The sequence below is a fragment of the Ischnura elegans genome, chromosome X (genome assembly GCF_921293095.1).
Source record: "Ischnura elegans chromosome X, ioIscEleg1.1, whole genome shotgun sequence".
NCBI lineage: Eukaryota > Metazoa > Arthropoda > Insecta > Odonata > Coenagrionidae > Ischnura > Ischnura elegans.
This window is the reverse complement of record NC_060259.1, coordinates 87,617,135-87,636,899: the sequence shown is the minus strand read 5'-3', so window position 1 is coordinate 87,636,899 and position 19,765 is coordinate 87,617,135. Positions and strand designations below refer to the sequence as shown.

Here is a 19,765-nt window from a genome sequence, read left to right as displayed (position 1 = left end):
CATTACATTTCCAGGGTGTGAGGTTTAATGGAAGTTTGGGGGATATTTCTTAAATCCATACCACCAAGAGGTATTTTCAATATGCAATAATTCTCTGCCATGATTATCACCAAACTATACTTAACATACCTAGGGCATGCAATTTTCGACTCCACGCTTTGAAGATAAACTAGTTCTGTCAGTGAGAATAACAATATTTTTAGCCATAAATTGAGATTTTTTCATTAAGTAAGGACTCACCCTGTAACACAATAAAATATCTTTTGATTTTATAGTACATACATTGCTTGCCTTAATTAGAAACCAATATCTATAGGATAACTGATATGGAAGATAGCTCAGTGCTCAATTCACAGACCAAAATATAATTGACAAATTGGGAGATAAACAATAATGAAAAGGAATACCTAATAATGAGAGTAATATCTTAACTGTTATCAATTAGAGGTAGGATGTTTGTATAGGAGGTATCAATAGGCTTCCACACCTAGTAGCATTAGTGCTCTTGACTGGAAACAGATTTCAAATTTGATATTAAGTGCCTTCCTACTCTAAATTTCTTGAGCCATGTATTGTAATATAAAATACTTTTTACTTCATGTAAAATCAATCAAAATAGGTTAAGACCCTAAGCATTAATCTAAAAATGAGAACATTTTAATTTACTAAGTGTAATGGGTCAAAAGAATCTCAACAATGGGTCAAAAGAATATCAACAACAACTCAACCTCAGCTGATGTCTCCCAGTAAAAATCCCAAAAAATTATTAGAGAAAATATGTACATTTATGTAATTTCATCAACCAATGACAACCAACAATTAGAAGGTAGATATGATTTACTGTGTTAATTACTCATGACTGTTAGCACATCCTGGCAAATTGTGGCTTGAATGGAAAGGTTTATGAAATATTAAATAACAAAGTAAATAACATTATCAAAGAATGGGTGCACCTTTTAGAAGAATTTGTGATTGATAGAGTAGATTAAACTTTGACTCCTTCAAAATCCTAACAATGACAAACTTATAAAATTCTAGGCATTTTTATTGCAAGCAGAACCCTCTTCCATTCATTAGCAAAATTTGTCAAAGCCAACTGCTGGGTTACAGCTAAGTTTTAAAAAACTATACAGCTTGTTAAGCTTCCTATTTATCTTCAGTAAACACTTGGGATTAAAGGCTTCACTATGCTTGCTACATGGACTAATGTAGTCACATTTAAAAATTAATTAGCATCAGAAGTCTCTATCAGCCGCACATACAATGCTGAACATGATATCATCACCTGCCAAGCATATTGAAAGTGTGGAAGACTGATGTCTATTGACTGTAATGAAAAATATTCTTGCTACTGAATGATTTCAACAACTAAAACATTTCCTAGCTCAGTGATTTTTAAAAGTTAAAATTACACTAATATATATAATGGAATGTGAAACTAATATCAACAAGCAAATGCAATCACAATGTTATTCAGGTACTACTTCATGAAGAAACCACACCAACAGTCAAGTAACATACATTTGGTCATTACATGGAGCACAAACATACTTCATGGTAGGAGAACTAATCACTAATATAATGAAAGTTAACAATTTTCTCCAAGGTGAATTCCATTTTCTATTACAGTTCGCGCTAATCAGAAAATTTCCTAGTAGTACAATTCAATGTTTGAGCTTCACTATAATTGGCAATAACTGACTTTAAAGTCTCACACAATTATAATTAATTAATGACATTTCACTTTGAAGTTACCTCTTCCAGTCCTGTAAGTTCCCAGAATAATGGAGATGACACTAAAGGCCCAAAAATATTCTCAGAAATTACTGGAAGAGTAAACAAAATATATAAGGGGTTTTTACTTTATGATTTTTTAGGAACTTCACATCTGTTTACCAAGTCAGGCTGTTATCCATGCAAATAGAAAAAGGTTAAAACAAAATGTCCTATCTTTGGGAAAGGGTTGCCATTAAAAATTTTACAATACTGTTATCACTAGGATGGTAAAAATGAAAATTTGGTATTTTTTACAACGATTGAAGCTAACATTGTTATGAGGCCAGTGAATTCATTAGGCTCCAAATTTAAATATATGCTCATGCGAGAAAAACATACTTAGGTACATAAGAACACAGTCACAACACACTAAGCTAGGTTTGACATTTCATGGGCTTCAATCAGCGATTATCCTTCTCAAGTGAGGTTTCCCCGGTAACAATCTATCACAGTTGAAAGAAATTTTGGCCAACGAGTCAGCGGACATGATCCACATCAATAGAGTTGGAATTGAACCCGATCTTATGAAGAATATCAAAATTATACAAACAATTGTGGCATACACAGAGGGAAAAACAAATAAACCTTTAAGAGATACTTTCTGCCCTTAGATTTGGTCAAACTAAATATTAATATGACCAATGACTAAAGCAATTCCTTCCATGTAAAATGCATTTCTCATTTAAAGAATGCTTAACTTACGTAACTGAACATATTATGGCAACATGAAGCACACACATACAATGAAGGAGCTTCAGGTATCTCATAAACATGAAAGATAATAATTGAGATTGCTCAACATGTTAAACGTTGCTGCTGAAATAGGTATCAAAACCTGTCACTTTAAAACCATCCTAACACTTCCGAGACAAAGAAATATTTCTTTACCACGTCAATACTTAAAACATAACAAAGTCAATCAACTGAATGACTTAAGCCTCTTGACTACCAGGTCATGTAAAAAAAGTTCCAAGGCCATGACTTAAATTGACATTGCAATGCTTATCGCATCTCCATTTAAAGGTGATTATAAATGCTTACTTGCCATGTTACCATGGAAGATGACTGGCTTTAGGTTTGGGGTAAATTAAATAGGGACAGGAAGAATTGTATGGAAAAGTTGGAAATGGAGGAGATCGAGCTCTGAGCACATACATAGTGAATGGAAAAATGCCGTCAAGCTTCAGCACCTCACCCAAAAGTAGCATTTACTTAGTGAGTGCATAAGTACTCTAATATGCATATTCCCAGTGAGATAAAAATGAACCACTTGCACCTGAACTATAGGCACCACTTTCAAAAACACACTTATCACACTCAATATCAAACTTCTGCATCCCTATACTTTTTCTCTGGGTTATTCACAGTGGTCTCAACCTGATGTGGTTATTTCTACAGGAGAAAAGCTAGCATATGGAAATCTGGAAGATGATGAAAAACTAGAAAAATCACGATTTTCTGAGGGATAGGTCCAAAATTTTTGCGGTGAAAGATTGCTCAAATAAGACATGGAAATATTTTAAAAAATATTACATAACTCCTTTTCATTAGCAAATAATTCAAAACAACTTGCCACCAATTTTGCTCAATATATGCGTGTGATTTTGCACATTATTGCAGTGGTTTTGCATTGTCATTTGAGTAAATATTGAAAAACACGATGTGAATTCATAGACCAAGGATAGAAAAATAATTTTCACCATGAAAATTCATACAATTGACATCTATTAGAAAAATAACTTTAATAAAAAAAAAATAAATGATCCCATCAATTGATTAATAAAGCTTCAGTCACTCCATTACCAGTCTACTTTGAAATCTACATCCTTGGCCATTTCACTTAAGATTTCATGGCCCCATTTCTTTCAATGAATGAAACACATGGATTGCATGATATTAAGGTTGTGGCCATGCTGCAGTTGCCTAAAGCTAGATTTTTGTGAAATGCATGAAGTAAAGAGAACATTTGCCACATCATCAAAAGTGAAAATTTAAAATAGGAGTTGTAGAGCATAGAGTGTAACAATGCTAGCAATTCAATATACAGAGTCCTTCATGATACAAAGAATATATTCTGCCACAATATCGTGTATTTTGAGAGTCACATGAAAACATAACAATGAAACACAAAAGGGAAATCAACAGACTTAAAATTTTGCCCTTAGGTTTAGAGCTAATCTTTCCTAAGTCCCTCATCGTCCCAAAATGGGTCATTTATACCCAAAGCAGAAGGTAGTCACGTGAAAGTGGGCCTAGAGCCATCAAATCCTCTCAGGGGGCCTTTCCTGGCAGAGTTCAGCATTTCACTGCACACTAGTGATTCATTGTTTTACCATGAATATTGGTTCAGTACTTGAAAGTCAAGAAGCTAGTCAGTCATTAACTTTTTAGGATGGTACAAGCTGTTTGTTAAGTAATAAAAAAGGTGCATTTGATCAATTAATATTTTCCTGAAAACATACCTAAATATCACAAATAAATTTCATTATAATTTTGTAGAGATAATATGTATTATCTGCCTTCAAATTACAGTTTCCCACAGTTACCATGACCTCCTGCTTACAAGATGCACTTGATATCCCTGAATTTAACAATTTGTAATTCACTTACCACCTTATGCTCCAGTAATTGGCTACCACTAAAAATGGTTCAGGACATTCTTATATGCAGGAAAATATAAAGCCTATTGACAAAAAGTAAAGCCAATAATAAGGAACTTCAAAAAATGAACTGAGCAAAGGCACTAAAGCCCCTAATCAAACTAAAACAGCACCTAGAATATTAACACACAACAAACCACAAGCTAATGGCATTTTTAAGAGCAGAATATTTAATAAGTATTTTACAATAGGGAACCATTTACAAGGGAGGTACACTTTGAAAGTGAGTTAATTCTCAAATATTTATGCATATATTACATAATTTTTGATTACAAATGCAAAACATATTCGGCAAATGTTATACAGCACAGAACTTAAACTAAGTACCTAACCAGAACAAATCATCCTACACAAAAAAGCCACAACTGCATTAAAAAATAACTGGGTACCAAAAGTGATAACAAGCAGAGAAATGAGCCAACTGCATGCAGGAGAAATCCCTGTAGTCGCGAAAGTTAAACAGAAAATGAATGTGATGTTAGTCACTTACATAACCAACAATTGAAAAGATCACTCCCAAAAATCTTTGAGAGCTATGCTAGTGAAATATAACTTTATCTTGTTGATACTCGACCAGGATGACTAACATGCTACAAATAGAAAGTAATTTATTTGAACATACCTATTTCTGGCTCATATAATTATAAACATAGCATAGTCAAATGCCAATAACTAACGCTATTAATAGACTGGAATCACCTTCCGGCATCTCTACATTTCCTGATTTATGACATGAGGAGGAGAGTAAAAAATTATAATTTTTAAAAATAATTGAAATTATTGGAATACCATGCTCAATTAAATAGCATACTACAAAGTAAACTGTAAAAACGAGCACCATAAAACTGGGAAACTTAAGAAAGGCTATCTAGTAAAACTATTCTCACTTCATTGACAGTTATTTCAACAATTTATATTCACTGCCTTGGAGGCATTGAAGCAAGCAAGGTGCAGGCATAACTTACGAATAAAACATAAGGTGGTTTTTAAGTATGCCACTGTAAAGAGAGAGAATATGAAATACAAATGCTAGACATTGAAAGGGTGATGCAAAATTTTTGTGATATTATTAACCAAAGAAAAATCGGAATGATAATGGTTGACAAAGGAAGAGTGCCAACTTTATGCTCCCGGGACCTTGGATTAACTTCAGCTAGTGGGCTGACTTTGCTCGCTTCTCAGATTGACAAGAGTTTCACAGGTAAACATGGTGATTATTGATTAAAAATAAAAGTGAACAGTTAGAAATAAATATTTCATCACGATTCTACTTCTAACGAAGTTCTCCCTGCTCCATATTTGCGTTAAAATGTTTATGCACTCCACTGACATCAATGGCCATGAATTGTGCATTAGAGTGAGTTCTCTTGTATACTTTCATTGTCTTTCTCCATAGCCATCTGTATTTCGCTCTTTTATGATAAAATATTAAAAACACAAAGCTTCTCATTGGGCGGCACAAAAATATTACAAGTAGACATCAAGTGAGGTATATCTCATACTCCAACACACTTCATTCTACCAGAGACATTTTGCAACAAAAACTAACATACTTCCTATGTTAGCAATTAACCCTCTGATTATTGGAATATGTGAAAAAAAACTCCACCTACTAACTTAGGCAGTTTATAATGATACTAATAAAAATGGCCAAGAGTTCATATTAAAAAATCATAATCTTTGAACATTCTACCAAAAATGATAGAAAAACTTATAGGAAAATGAAATGGTGCCAATGCCTACAAAAATCTTTGATGTAACGTCAACTCCAAGGACAATTGTAGGAGCAAATATATAAATAAATTAAATAATTATAAAAAAAAACGATTAAAAATGGACATACCAATATAAGTGCAGATAAAATCAAAATCTACATACCCAATGGGTCATGAAAGTACTAGTGCAAATGATGAGGATTTAGGTGGCACTTTGAAGCTAGGGGATGGGAATTCAATCCCAAGATTACTCTCAGGTACAGGTTTGCCAGTCACCTCCTAAGCCATGACAAATGTCAGTTCCAGTATCAAGCCTTCCAATAACACAATAGATAGCTACACGTAACAAGGTAAGTTCCCGATTTTCTGAGACAGAACTCAGGTGTACAATTTTCAAATAAAGAAATCACTCTGTTTAGTCCATTAATGCAAAATATGTTCCTTGGTAAACAACTGCCATCAACTCGATCAGCAATGATTTTTTTACTCACACACCAAAAATATTACATACATACAAAGATATAAAATTATAATCATCTATTAATAATATTGAACATGAAAAATGACCTTACTATTTTTTAAATGTAAAGAGTCATTTTATTACTATTTCCATATTGTTAGTTTCCCTAAAAAATCACTGGTTTTACAGGGGTTATGTGATTTATATTACTTCTGCACATCACATAAATGAATTACATTTGTGCAATTATGAAAACCAGCCCATTGACTTTTATACAGGGTAATAGCTTATCGAAACTGAGACAATGTCAAGGGAAACTAGAGATCATACTCGTGATTTACTGCATGGTTTAGTACTTTTTTATTGATATTGAAAAAATAAATATCCATAGATTATTAATAACAAATAGTTACAAGAAAAACAGAAAACTTCCCGCTTATACAAGTATGCAATTGGAAAAATGTGGCACCCGCTGTGTTCACAAACAAAATATAATCAATATAATGATGGGAGATCTACCAAATAAGTAAAATTTTCTGATGATCCTGCCCCCATACCTTAAGCCTTCTTTTAATTTCCTGTGCCATTTAATTTCCCAGTAGGGAAGGGGAGGAGTTCCCATTTCCTATACTGCCGAGATGTGGGTGTTTGGAGGGCCAGTTAAACAGAACTACTAATACTTTTCCCACGACATGACCTGGCTCCAAGCAAACCATACTTTCATCTCTATCATGATAGCCTAGATATTTTTTCACTATAATATTCTTAACCTTTTCCATGTTTCCCATGGATTCTTCCTTCACAGTGCTAGAAATTAAAAGGAACCAAAAAGATAAAAAATTAAGGACTCTAAAATACACTTCAAGCAGCCAACTATTGGAGGAGAAAAATTAAATGTAAAACTAAAAAAATAATATTATCATAATTAATCATTTAAAAAATTAATAACAAAAAAAAACTACTTTCCAATAGCATGAAAACATGTGTGCCTAATTATTTATTTTACAGCTTGGACTCTCCATCCAACAAAAATTTAGTCTTGAATAAATGACAAGGGTGAACAACAAAAACCTAGTAGCCCAAATCACATGTGCCTATATGAGACTCAAATACCACCTAAATCATCACCATCTTAACGCAGTCTTGACATCGTGAAAAATACCAATGGAATAAAATTATGCATACTTGGAATCTATTGAATACGTATGTCTAGAGGGCTCATCATTTATGATCATGTTAAAAGTGAAAATGCTTTCATATTAGCCTATTTACCATGACTGCTGAATTTCAGAGTAATATTGGGTTTCTATTAGAGATGGGTCGAATAGTTGATTTCTCGAACTCTAATATCAAATTCGAATATTAATTCATTACTCGAATATTCGAATATCTTGAATACTAGAATTGCGCAAATAATATTAAATGTACGTTTCTGCTTCTATTTCACTAGATGAATGTATAAATAAAAAGGTATACAGTGGAACGTCGATCTATCGTTTTTCAAGGGGATGGACGAAAAAACAATGATTGTGGGAATGTTTGACTAGGTTGCCTATGCAGCAGGAAACCCAGGATTTTTGCAAGTAATTTTTATTTCCTTTAAAGGATTCAAACAGGAATTTAGCTGATTAATGGAATATTTTATTTCATGGTAACAATTTGGGCATATAGTTGATTCAACTAACATCTCTCTCAAATATTCTTAGGGGACACACCACCTCGCGAAAAAATGATTGCATGCCGCCTCGGCATTTACACCGCTACGATGGATTTCTGTCTGATGCATGCATTCTTATCTACCAAACTCCACGCCCATCTGATACTCCGCTTCATCCAACTTCTTATTTTCAACAGGTAGCTCGCTTTACCCCCACTCCTACTGTCAAGTACTAGCGGACAATCCGAAGTGTTTTGCAAAATACACGTGCTTCTCCACCAGATTTTCTTCTTCAATTATTTTCAGTCCATCTTTGGAAGTTCTCACGAGATAAGCAGACAAATTGGAATTGCTAGCAGGGAGAAACCAAATATCCCTTCGTCAGTGACTATGACAATAGAGATTTGTAGCATACCTAATAAATTGTAACTTAATATATCTATTCGGAAAAAATACCGCATCAACTTCCGAGAGGCTCAGCTGCAAGGATATCGAGTTTCGCCAGAATGCTAAGTCTCTGTCGTATTTTGACATTTATTTCCTGCATAAAGTGCTTAAATAAAGTCAGAAATACACCGTGTTTGGTCTTATTCTTTTTCAAATTACACGCACATTACTAATATTTCAATCCAATAAAGGTGTAATAACAATTGCCGAAAGTTATTGTTAGACATCTTTTGGGCTAATAGATGACTCATGCAGCAGTTGACCTCCAGAAATAGGGAACTTCAAAGCAGGTAGGCAGAAAAAGGTCAGTGGGGGAGAAAGAGGGAAGGGTGACACACGATTCTATTACTCTCCTGTAACTTGATATTTTCTTTTGAAACTTTTGATTTATGGTCTTCCTAATACGAACCCTGCGCAAGCTGGGGCCTTTTGTTTGATTTCTGAGAAGAGGAAAGCATCAGAGGAGGGACCGAGGGCTGATGGATAGAGGGGGTAGCGGATTTTGGGAATTGTGCTATGTAGTTACTATTTCACGGCACCGAGGTTCTCCTGGTGGGGGTTTTAGGATTTTTTCCACCAATCATTTTCTGTTCCCCACGTCGAACCCTTTTCACTGCTCTAATCTGCAAATTTGATGTAGTTCGTTAACTTGCCTAAAACGACACTGCATGCACTAAACGAGGAGAGTTCTCCACATTTTTCCGAGTCAACTACCAACGACGTGCGTGCGACAGTGTATGGCGCAAAATTCGAAGTATTTGAGGTCGTACCTTTAGCATAATTATTCGAGATCTCGAATATCGAATACTTTCCAGTATTCAAAGTATTCGAGTATTCATGGATACTATTCGCACATCTCTAGTTTCTATGCAAACCAGACAGCCAGAATTTACATAATATTGAACAATAGAACATCTGGAACAAACATTCCTCAGCCATATACTTAAATAAGGAATAAGCTCATATTGTTGAAGGGTCAAGTGGAAATTCAAAAGGAGTCTACATGCTCCTTGCAGATGTGGCTAGACCTACCCTGGGGTGATAGGCTACAACGTAAACATCCTTCTCAAGGTAAACTGGAGACATTATAGATTATGTAAGAAGATAAATAATTTGATCCTTTTAAGTTGAACAGATGATATGGCTATTTTGCACCACCTCATATCATATTTATCAAAATCTTACCAGTTAGAGCAATGAGAATATGGTGAATACTATATAAATACCTATTTTAAAGGTATGATACAATTCAAGTCCTAAAACCTCATTGAAAAAGAACAATTTCCATTGAAAATAATACTATACTGCAAAGTTTAACTATTTGAATGCCCAAAGTGGACCCTATGCCCATTAGAGGGTACCAACACCTATGTCAAGTACTTCCTTCAAAGAGGCTTCATTTTTTTATTTCAAAAGATGCCCACATCCCTAGAGATCTAAAGGAATGAAATATACAACCTATCTGCCATAATAGACCAGCTGAGAAGAGTAGTCTACTCACAATCAGGTTGTACAGGAAGAATAAGCGATAACCAAAAACTGGACCACCAGCGAAAAGGAAGTCAACCCTAATTGAAAAGAAGTACCAAATCACCTTATATTGCGGCACATTCCATGGCATGCATCAAAATCAAGCTTGGTAAAAGCTTCGAAGGATGACTGAATATTTTCTAAAAAAAACTTAAGTTCTCATATTGACGACATGGAAAGACCTCATATTTGGCTTTCTAGCAACTTCATAAATATTCCCCAGAATTTGCCCTGGATATCAACAGTCCTGATGATGAGGAACAATTTGGATTTTAAAATACCAACCAGAATAGACCCAGATATAAGCCCATTGACAATATATCACCTCACCAACCCAAGGAAGAGCAGAAACATTATTTTCTGAGTATTTTACCTAAAAAATGACCCCACTCTCCTCTGCGTAAGTACATAAGACAATTACTCGTATAGATTGCTCAAGAAGAAAGTCAGTATGCAACAGAGAGAATAATGAATGCACATCTCATGCTCTATGAGGAAATTTCACTCAAGCCAGACAGAAAAAAACATGCTTTCACAATAAAATCATAAGTGGCAGATACATATACATCAACTGGCCTAGAGAAAGACTCATCAGGTAACAGTAAAGCACAATGTCATCTGATTTCATAACTGAGACTGCTGCCTTAAGATAACACTTTCCCAAGCTATTCAAGATATACATAAAGACCAATCCTTTACCTCAGGGAACAGATAAACTTTAATTGGCCAGTACAATGCAATTTGAACTCATGAAAAAAAAGAAATTGAAGAACAGATAAAAAATTCCCTTCATCATGAGGCAAACCGTCATAAATAAACTCAAGAGTAATCATCACACATTAGCATAGGGCTTGATATCTGGCACAGAAATTACATGGTAGATTGTGCCTTTGTTTTGTACATTTTGCAACAGATGTGAAAGTCCTAAAGCAATTTTCCAGATGCAGCAGCTCCTAGAAGTCATGATCAATGACCATCAACACAGAGAGAACTCCATTTTGGGCAGTTATATTACTCATCATCATCAACATCCTCAAATTGACATCACATTAAATCCACAAGTACTGACACGGGCAAATGATTTACATTAATTTAGTGGAGTTAATTAAGCCATCTCCCAGCACTTTAGAATCTCAGTCTGTGGATAGTAAATACCATGAAAAAAGCTTAAGCAGTGGTGACTGGTTCATTGACACTTTGCCTGAGTTTGAACCATGTTGTTTCCTTGTACAAGAACCACAAATCTGAAGTCCATAAGAAGAAGTTCAAGAATCCGAGCAGCTGAAAAATAAGAAAAGAAATAAGTATACATAAAATGTAATATATATAAAAAATGCTTACATTTCTGCACCATATTGAATAAAATGAGGCACGAAATATGATTATGGACAAAGTTAATGAGAATGTTTACCTTGAGCTTCAAGTCAATAATACAAAGAACCTTGTTATGTTATAGCTCATCATAGCATTTCTGAGCCCTACACTAAAAATTATATCCTCTGTGATGTAGTGCACATCTTGCCAAGTATTCCTCAAATTACATTACCAACCAATTTTATCGTTCTTCGCTGTTATGGTTCAACACAGAATTCATGCAGAAGTATCACTATACTAATCACCATTCTTTGAAGGTACGTATAATTTAAGGTATAAATTTTTTAAACCATCATCAACAAGAGTGCCAGTTCTGCAATAAGCGGCCCTGATCATTCATATCTGATGTTGTTAACCCCTTCACTGGTGGATATTTCTCAACAAATATAACAAAAAATGTCAAATTATTTCATTACGTTTTTTAATTATTTACAGGTAGATATTTTATAAATATATTCATTTAAGTTTTTTAAAAATTTACTCTTATTATATCACTTTTTAAAAATTTTCACATATTTCTGCATAAAAATCAAGTAAAATATTTCACAATAAATATAGTCACAAAAATTACTCACTATAAAAACAGACGATGATGTTAGAAAAATAATAATATAAACTCCAAATTTGATACACAGTAAAATATTATATAAACTAAAAGTCTATTTTTGTGTGGTACACTTTGAAACAAGGGGCAACGCAACCCACATTACAGTCAGGACAAAGTAGCGACTCGCCCTCCGCACTATTTTTCCACGCGCATCTCGCTTTCGGGAGCACACAGCACACTTCCTAGTTGGGTTTGCCTTATTTCCCGTGGGTGAGATTATGTCTGGGAAATGCCTCTCGGTAATTTGGTGGGGATAGGCATTTGCAGGTGGCCTACCTGCCGTAGGGGAGGGAACACTTGGGAAGTGTAGCTCAATCATTTTATCTATTAGGTACAGCCTGTATTGCAAATGTGTTTTATCACCACTTGTTTTTCGATATAAAACATATGAATTCCATTGACAAATTTCCATCAAATGAAAAAATAATTTCTTACGATATTTTTTCCCTCTTTTTCTTGGGATTGGATAGTCAGCCAAATGCTGATCCACCCTGTCAACACCCCCCCTTGTATCATTGTAGTCGATGACTACCTTTGGTTTCATCACCACTATCCACCTTTTCTGCACCTCTCTCATTCCTCTGTCGTGAACCGTAGAGAGTAACGTCACTTCCTTCTTGTCCTTCCTGCGAATAACCTAAATTTTTCCTTTACAGAAAGCTGCCACATCACCTTTCTTCGTTTTTTTCTTCTTCAGCCCCTCTGGCATTCCCTTTCGTGTTCTGTCCACAGTTTTGTATGTATCACAGGAATGAGAAATTAGTTCCTTGGCCAGTTTTGGAGAGGTATAAAAATTGTTCGTAGTGACACAAAACCATTTCTCAATTAGTGGTTTCATCAGTGACAATACTACCTGGGAGGACATTGGCTTACTTTCAAAGTCTATGGCTGCTATTCTGGATAAGCGTTGCAATAAATAGCATATGCTATTCTGCGGGTCATTATTGCAACGACCCCGTATTCTGAATGACATGTAGTAATAATTTTGTTCGGAATAGCATCATGCTATTTCTTGCGCGAGCTATTTGGAAGCTCCGCCTCTTCCCGTATGAAAAACTTTCTGAACAGTTTTCGCAACCGATGAGGGAGAAGATATTTGATATATTTTTCTGGATTTTACGGAATATTGACTTGCAATTACAAATAATTGCTTCATTTGCATTTAAAAATTATATAAAACCGTGGATGTATATATAATATGCTTTAAAAATCTCATTTAGGAAATCAGCTGTTTGTTGTTGTTGTGATAATTCACAATGGCTTCAGACAGGTGGGATAGGTCATAATTTTACTGTTATAATGATGATTTATCGGGCATAAATATTGAATCATTTACCTATATCCAATCGGTCCTTTATCGTGAGATATATGTTATGCAAAATAATCATTGAAAGCTAAGTATGTTTGATTTTCTTCGTAATTGTCTTAGGCTTCGAAGTCTGTTTGTTCGTTGCATGTCAAAATAAATATGTATCAACTTTTATTGCTTTGATCGTGACGATATAGCTTTACTGTATGGACTAGAAGCTTTCGTTTCTAAGGCTAGCTTTATATTATATGACTCCCTAATTTCAGTATTCAATCTCTGTTTACGAAATGAAGTAGGTGGCAACGTCACAGCTGTGCTTTCATGTATTATGATGGAATTGTATCGATATTTCAGCTGCAGATTTGGAAAAAGCAGAGGGAGGTGATGGTGAATTTGAGGATGGATGGAACAGCTGTGAAAAAGTGAATCTTACAATAGTGAATCGTGTGGAAAGTGCTGTTGTGTCACTTATTATTGTTTTCGTATCAGCTGATTTTAATATATGCTCACTGAAATTTTTGATAGACCCTGAACTGTGCCGATATACTGAAACTTAATTGTGTGAATAACTTACTTGCCTTTAGAGGAAACAATTTGTATTGAATTCCTCATGATATATATTGCATTAATGATGTAAGTACGTGGATATTCCATTAAACGATTGTGGTGAATCATATTTGTTCGGAAACTTAATTGGTGTTCGGAGAAATCCTTTGTTTTCATGCAAGTAATTCAAGTTGACTGCCCGTGTTATAATTTAGTAAATTTTAAGTTATAATTGTAGAAGGTAGCGAATAGTGGGGAAAATAATTTCGACTCGTTGTATGTATTTGTATATACTGTTCAATTGAGGAAATGAACGGCTGATCAAAGTATATGGTAATATATGGTTTTCATTGAAAGCTATAACTATTATTAAATTTGGCGAGTTAGTGTGTTAACACAAGCTTGAAAATTTTCAAAAATCGACCTGATAGCCTACATTGAGGATGTTTAAGTCGCAAGTCAAGTGAAGAAATAAAATTATGAATTGTAAATATGAATAAAACACGGAAAATTTGGGCTAATTGTAGTAATTCTTTGCATTAATTGTTATTGTTTTCGTACTGTCGATGAAGCAAGCTTGTGCTTCATATATTAAGCTCGAATGTTAATTTCTAACCAATTCACTTAACTAGTTAAATATTCATTACTTATGCTACTATTATTTAATTAAAATAAAGCATATATCATTTTATTTTTAGCTATTATTCCATTTTTCAATACTTGATTAGGTTACTTTAACCTCAGAAAAACAATTCGACATCGCAATGCGCACGTTTTCTGGGTTGCAATACCGAATAGCTCGGCCTCGAAGACCGCGTAATATTATTGCAACCCTACCGGTTGCAATTCGCCGTTCAGAATAGTGAATTGCAACGGGCCTATGCTATTTTGAGAATTACGTCTTCCGGTGTAGTAAAAACACGAATTGCAACCGTTCTGAATACCGAATAGCATATGCGTTGCAATACGCTATATTATAGCAACATCGGTTGCAATATCGGAGAATAGCATAATGCAATTCTATCCAGAATAGCAGCCTATGTCAAGAGTAGTGCCTTTCCTGGTACAAATAATTGTTGACCAGACGTATCCAGTGCTGGACCTGCAGAGGACTGGCTTTGGGTTGGGATGAGTTTGAGCATTGTGCTCATCATTGTAGCAAAAATGCAAACACTGACAAATTTTTGCAAATCACCGGTAAGACATCATCTCACCAAAAAAAGGGGTAATCAATATTCTCCTCTTTGACCAAAAATGTTCCTTCTCAGGTTTTCGCATAATATTTTGTAACATTATCAGTGCAAAAAAAACACATTTCAGCAGCAATCACAGCTCGCCATTAGTCTCTTGAACTGGAAGGATTTTTCCGTAATTATTGTTCAGCATACCGATTTGTTTCATCGGTAATAAATTTAATTATTTGGTCATCAACAAACAGTTCGAAAAATTGCTGCACTCCACAATTTGGGTCAACCTCAAAATTTACTAATGAGCTTCAAGGTTGAACCTTGGAGGTGCAGGAGAGGGAGTGCCTCATGTATTCACTTCCTGCCATTCCCTATTTGGTTTCAGCTCTTCATCCTCTGTCTCCTCGGGATAGGCATCCGTAGGCTCCGAAAAGCTGGATTCCGAACCAGAGATTTTAATGTCCTCTAAAATGTCCGTAGAAACGTCACTTCCAGTGTCACTTTGCATATCACTTTCCACGTCACTTTCGATTATGGAAGGATGCTTAGGGAAAACATCAAAATAAAACGACAGAAAGCGAAAAAAATGTTAATGTGAACACTCCAAAAAACTCTGTAGAACTGACACCAGAATTTTGAGTCATTCACAAAAAGGTGAATGAGGGGGAGAGACCTAAAAGTTGTGTTGAAATGTGTGTAACAGTAAGGAACCCCACGCACTGGCAACATTTACAAAACAACAATTTAGTTGCTTTGAGGAAGTTCCAATGAAACACGTTGACTGTGGCCTCGTGTATGGGTGACTGTTTAGTTGCAGCAACTAAATAATTGCTTCCGGACTTATTCTATGGCGAGTAAACTGTTGCTGGCAGGAATAGACCACGTGGGTTTTTAGCAACTAAATAGTTGCTTTGAAAAAGTTGCCAGTGCAAGGGGGCCCTAAATGGGAATGTAAGGTTCCACTCAGGGTGTATTTCCTCCCCAAGTGTCATAAAAATCCATTTTATAGAGTGAATGCAATACTGGAGGCAAGGGGGCATTGTTAGAAATGTAAGTAACCCAAAACAGATAGTGGTAAAAGGTTCGAGCGAAAGAAAGTAAATCAAGAGGGTCAGAGTCATTGGGAAGGGAAAAATGGTGAGAAAGAGTGGGTTGGGTCATATGCAGCTGTAGAAAGGGAAAGTGGAGGGCAGAGGGAAAAAAACGATGAGGGTGCAGTGGCTGCATGAAAGGGAGATCGGAGGGGAGGAGGAGGAAAATGATGACTGGGCCACCACGACATTGCGTCAAAGGAAAAGCGGAGGGGAGAAAACAGTGGATGAAGAGATGGGATGAATAAGGAAGGGGGTTGGATGAAAGAAAATATGACTTCCCTGGAAGGGAGAAATTGCTGAATTGCCGAGGGTTCCATCTCAAATCTATGCACGGTCACAAATATTGACGAACTTACAGAAATGAAATAATAATCAGTTGTATTTGTAGCTAAATAATAAACTGAAAACTAAAAAATAAATATATAGTTGGTCATTATAAAGAAAAAAGACGATAAAACATCACTGAGCAAGTTGATTTTCGGTGCGAAGATTTTGACACCATATTGCTGAAAAAGAACATAATCAGAAAGTTCCCGACTACTGTTATGTAGTTTACAGAAATGGGTTTCGAACACGCAACCTTTGGAATAGCAGCTTGGAACGTAATTCATTTACAAGGTCCCTTCGACTACACTGAAGAGTAGGTAATGATAGTTTTGCTTGGTAGTATTTATAAAACGAGTCGATAGGCGCTTGATTTCATCAAGCGGGTTCGAGAGGGGGGTGGGAACATGCTTGTGTCACGCGTGTTCGAGTATTGGGTCCATAAGTTGCTTAAAAAGGGAAAGAAAACACTTAAAATATCGTTTTAATAGATGAAGTAGACGGAGGATACGCTCTTTCGCTCTCATCTATACTTAACGTCGTCTTAGTAACCACGATTATATAAGCGTTAGGACCGTTTTGAATAGAATATTTACGTAATGGAGAGAAATATAACATTAACGACGGATGCACTTGTGAAATTTCGCCGATTTTTCGTATTTTGACCTTTATCCTAGAATTGTAGCTTTTCTCTTTCTGATTATGAAGATTTGAACCCAACATACTTAAAAAAATATAACAGCTTTTTTTACTATCGGACTGAGACCAATTCAATGCACCATTACCCAGCCGATCAAGTTAATTTCGAAGACAGAAATCCAAAAAGCGCGGATCTATTAAATGTTACCACCTTTCAACCTAGAAAAGCTCAAACGCTCTGTCCTCAAAATCCAGCATTCGCATATTCCTTGAGGTTTATTTATAAAAATTCGAAAATTCATACACATCATTAATGTTCATCTATTCTTAAATATATGAGTGCGGGATATCGATTCCCGACTACTTGAATCCCATATAATGTAAAACATTCTTAAACGATGAATTACGTGAGGGTGTAGTCTCGGTAACCCCAAATTTCAGCGTTGGTAAAGAAGTATGCAACAGGCATAACATATAGGCCCTACGCATGCTAGAAAATGTAATTACAAATTTTAATAGCAAACTATCCGTAATTTCGTGTAGTTAAATAACCACGGGAAAAAGCAACCCCGGTATATAATGGTCAGTATTACCGGTTACTATGATTGAAATTATTCCGCACATTAGGCAATCAATAATTCGGCTGAAATGATTTGATGAAAGAATGGGTAAGGATGTGCCTTGAATATTGAATTTTTCGTATTTCAATGATGCATAATGTAGTATGTAATTTTGGAAAGGAGATATATTATCAAAGGGAAATATAAATCAAATATAAAAAATACATAAATACAGTTAAGCATTTTGAAATGGTGTAAAATATGCAAACGTCATTGAAAGTAAAAAAATAAGTCAATGTTTAAACCAAAATAATGAATTGGTTACGCTTACGTGTAGTAGAGTTGGTTTACCAGACATGAACAATCACTTCCAGCCTTAGCAACCACTTCGAAATCCTGAATGAAATCGTACGTAAAAACGATATGAGTGTATCGCCATTTACTTTACATTGAAATTAAATGTCGATATAAAATGAAAACTATGGTTGTCATGGAGCCCTTATTATAACGAAACATCTATATTACCGATCAGGTACTACCCTGAAAATATCAGAGAGGTACGGTCAATAGCAAAGGAGAAAATGAGTCCTATCGATATAATTTCATATCGATATATTTTCATTATGAATCGTTATTCATCAAAATTATTTGCATGTGTGCATAGAGCTTTTCTATCTTACCAATATATTAAAATTTATATGCCCGTAACTATGTAAATAAGTCTAAAAAAGGGATCTATCGAATGCACACTTTGATCGATAATTACTTCGGCTCTAATCATTCGATCCGCTTGATTTAACATTTGTCTGATAAAATACATTATTAGATTTTATATATCTGACTTTCATATTCAAAACTTGATTAACAAAAAAGTTATTAGCGATTAAAGCGTAACTAAGGAGATTAGTATCGATATAACTCGCACATGAATCGATCGAGCGAAATGGTCATTATTGCAAAAGTTGACTTTTTTGATAAAAGTAATACCCTGAAAATTTCATTCATCTAGCTTGTATGGTTGCTAAGATATTCAAGATTGAATGCTCCACAAAAAAATGGCGACAATGATTTTTCGCGTGCAGGATATTTTTCGGAATTTTATTATGAATTAACCAAGATGGTTACGGGAAAAGTAAGGTAGATCGTGAGGGTACGAAGTACCCTCTATGGTTTTTCCAGAAGATTCCAAATTTTCATATGGCACATGTCTCAAGGCCGAAATCCGAGTTTGAAAATTCGCCCATCACGACAATGTAAAATCGAAATCGTTTATTCCTCGGAATTGTTTCGACGTACGAAAATTCCAAGATAGACAAAAAATCAACCAAAAAATCTTCCACCTTATATTTCAAGGAATTTGTCCTACAATTATTGAAAGTTGGTCAAAAAAATTCCTAAAGTTTTCCCATAAGAAAAGCATTGAAAGCGTTCAAACAATAATAAAAAATACTAAATATCAATTCGTCGCTATGGAAACCACATCAAAAAATCAACCAAAAAATCTAGTCTATGTCCATTGAATATCATGTTCCTCAGGCGTTTAAAAGTACAAAATAAAAGCGAAAATGTTTTAGTTCCATAAGGCTCCCATGTTAATTCAAGTCGATATATCTCGAAAACTAATCGACTTTTTCAAGTTTTCAGATTTTTTCTCCCGATGAATTTTTTTTTACTTTTACGTCCAATAAGCCAAACACCCCCACCTATCACAGTTTGGGCTGCGAATTGTGATGAATCAGTCAGTCAGTGAGTGAAATCGCAGCCTTATATATGCGTTAAATGTTTCAAATAAATTTATTCACTGGATACAGAAATTACAACATCCTTTCCGATAGCAAGATTCGAATGCGCTACCCTCAGAATAGCAAGATGGCACTTGT

General features: G+C 35.0%; 1 protein-coding gene across 3 annotated transcripts in view; it reads right to left on the bottom strand.

The window, feature by feature from the left end:
* Window positions 1–9,295: 9,295 nt before the first annotated feature.
* Window positions 9,296–19,765, bottom strand: part of LOC124170974 (synaptoporin-like) — a 33,048-nt gene continuing 22,578 nt past the window's right edge. For all 3 annotated transcript variants that reach the window (XM_046550066.1, XM_046550067.1, XM_046550068.1), the window contains one exon: window positions 9,296–11,526. In XM_046550066.1, the coding sequence (XP_046406022.1) occupies window positions 11,413–11,526 (114 nt within the window). In that variant the 3' untranslated portion in view covers window positions 9,296–11,412. The remainder of the gene's footprint in view (window positions 11,527–19,765) is intronic.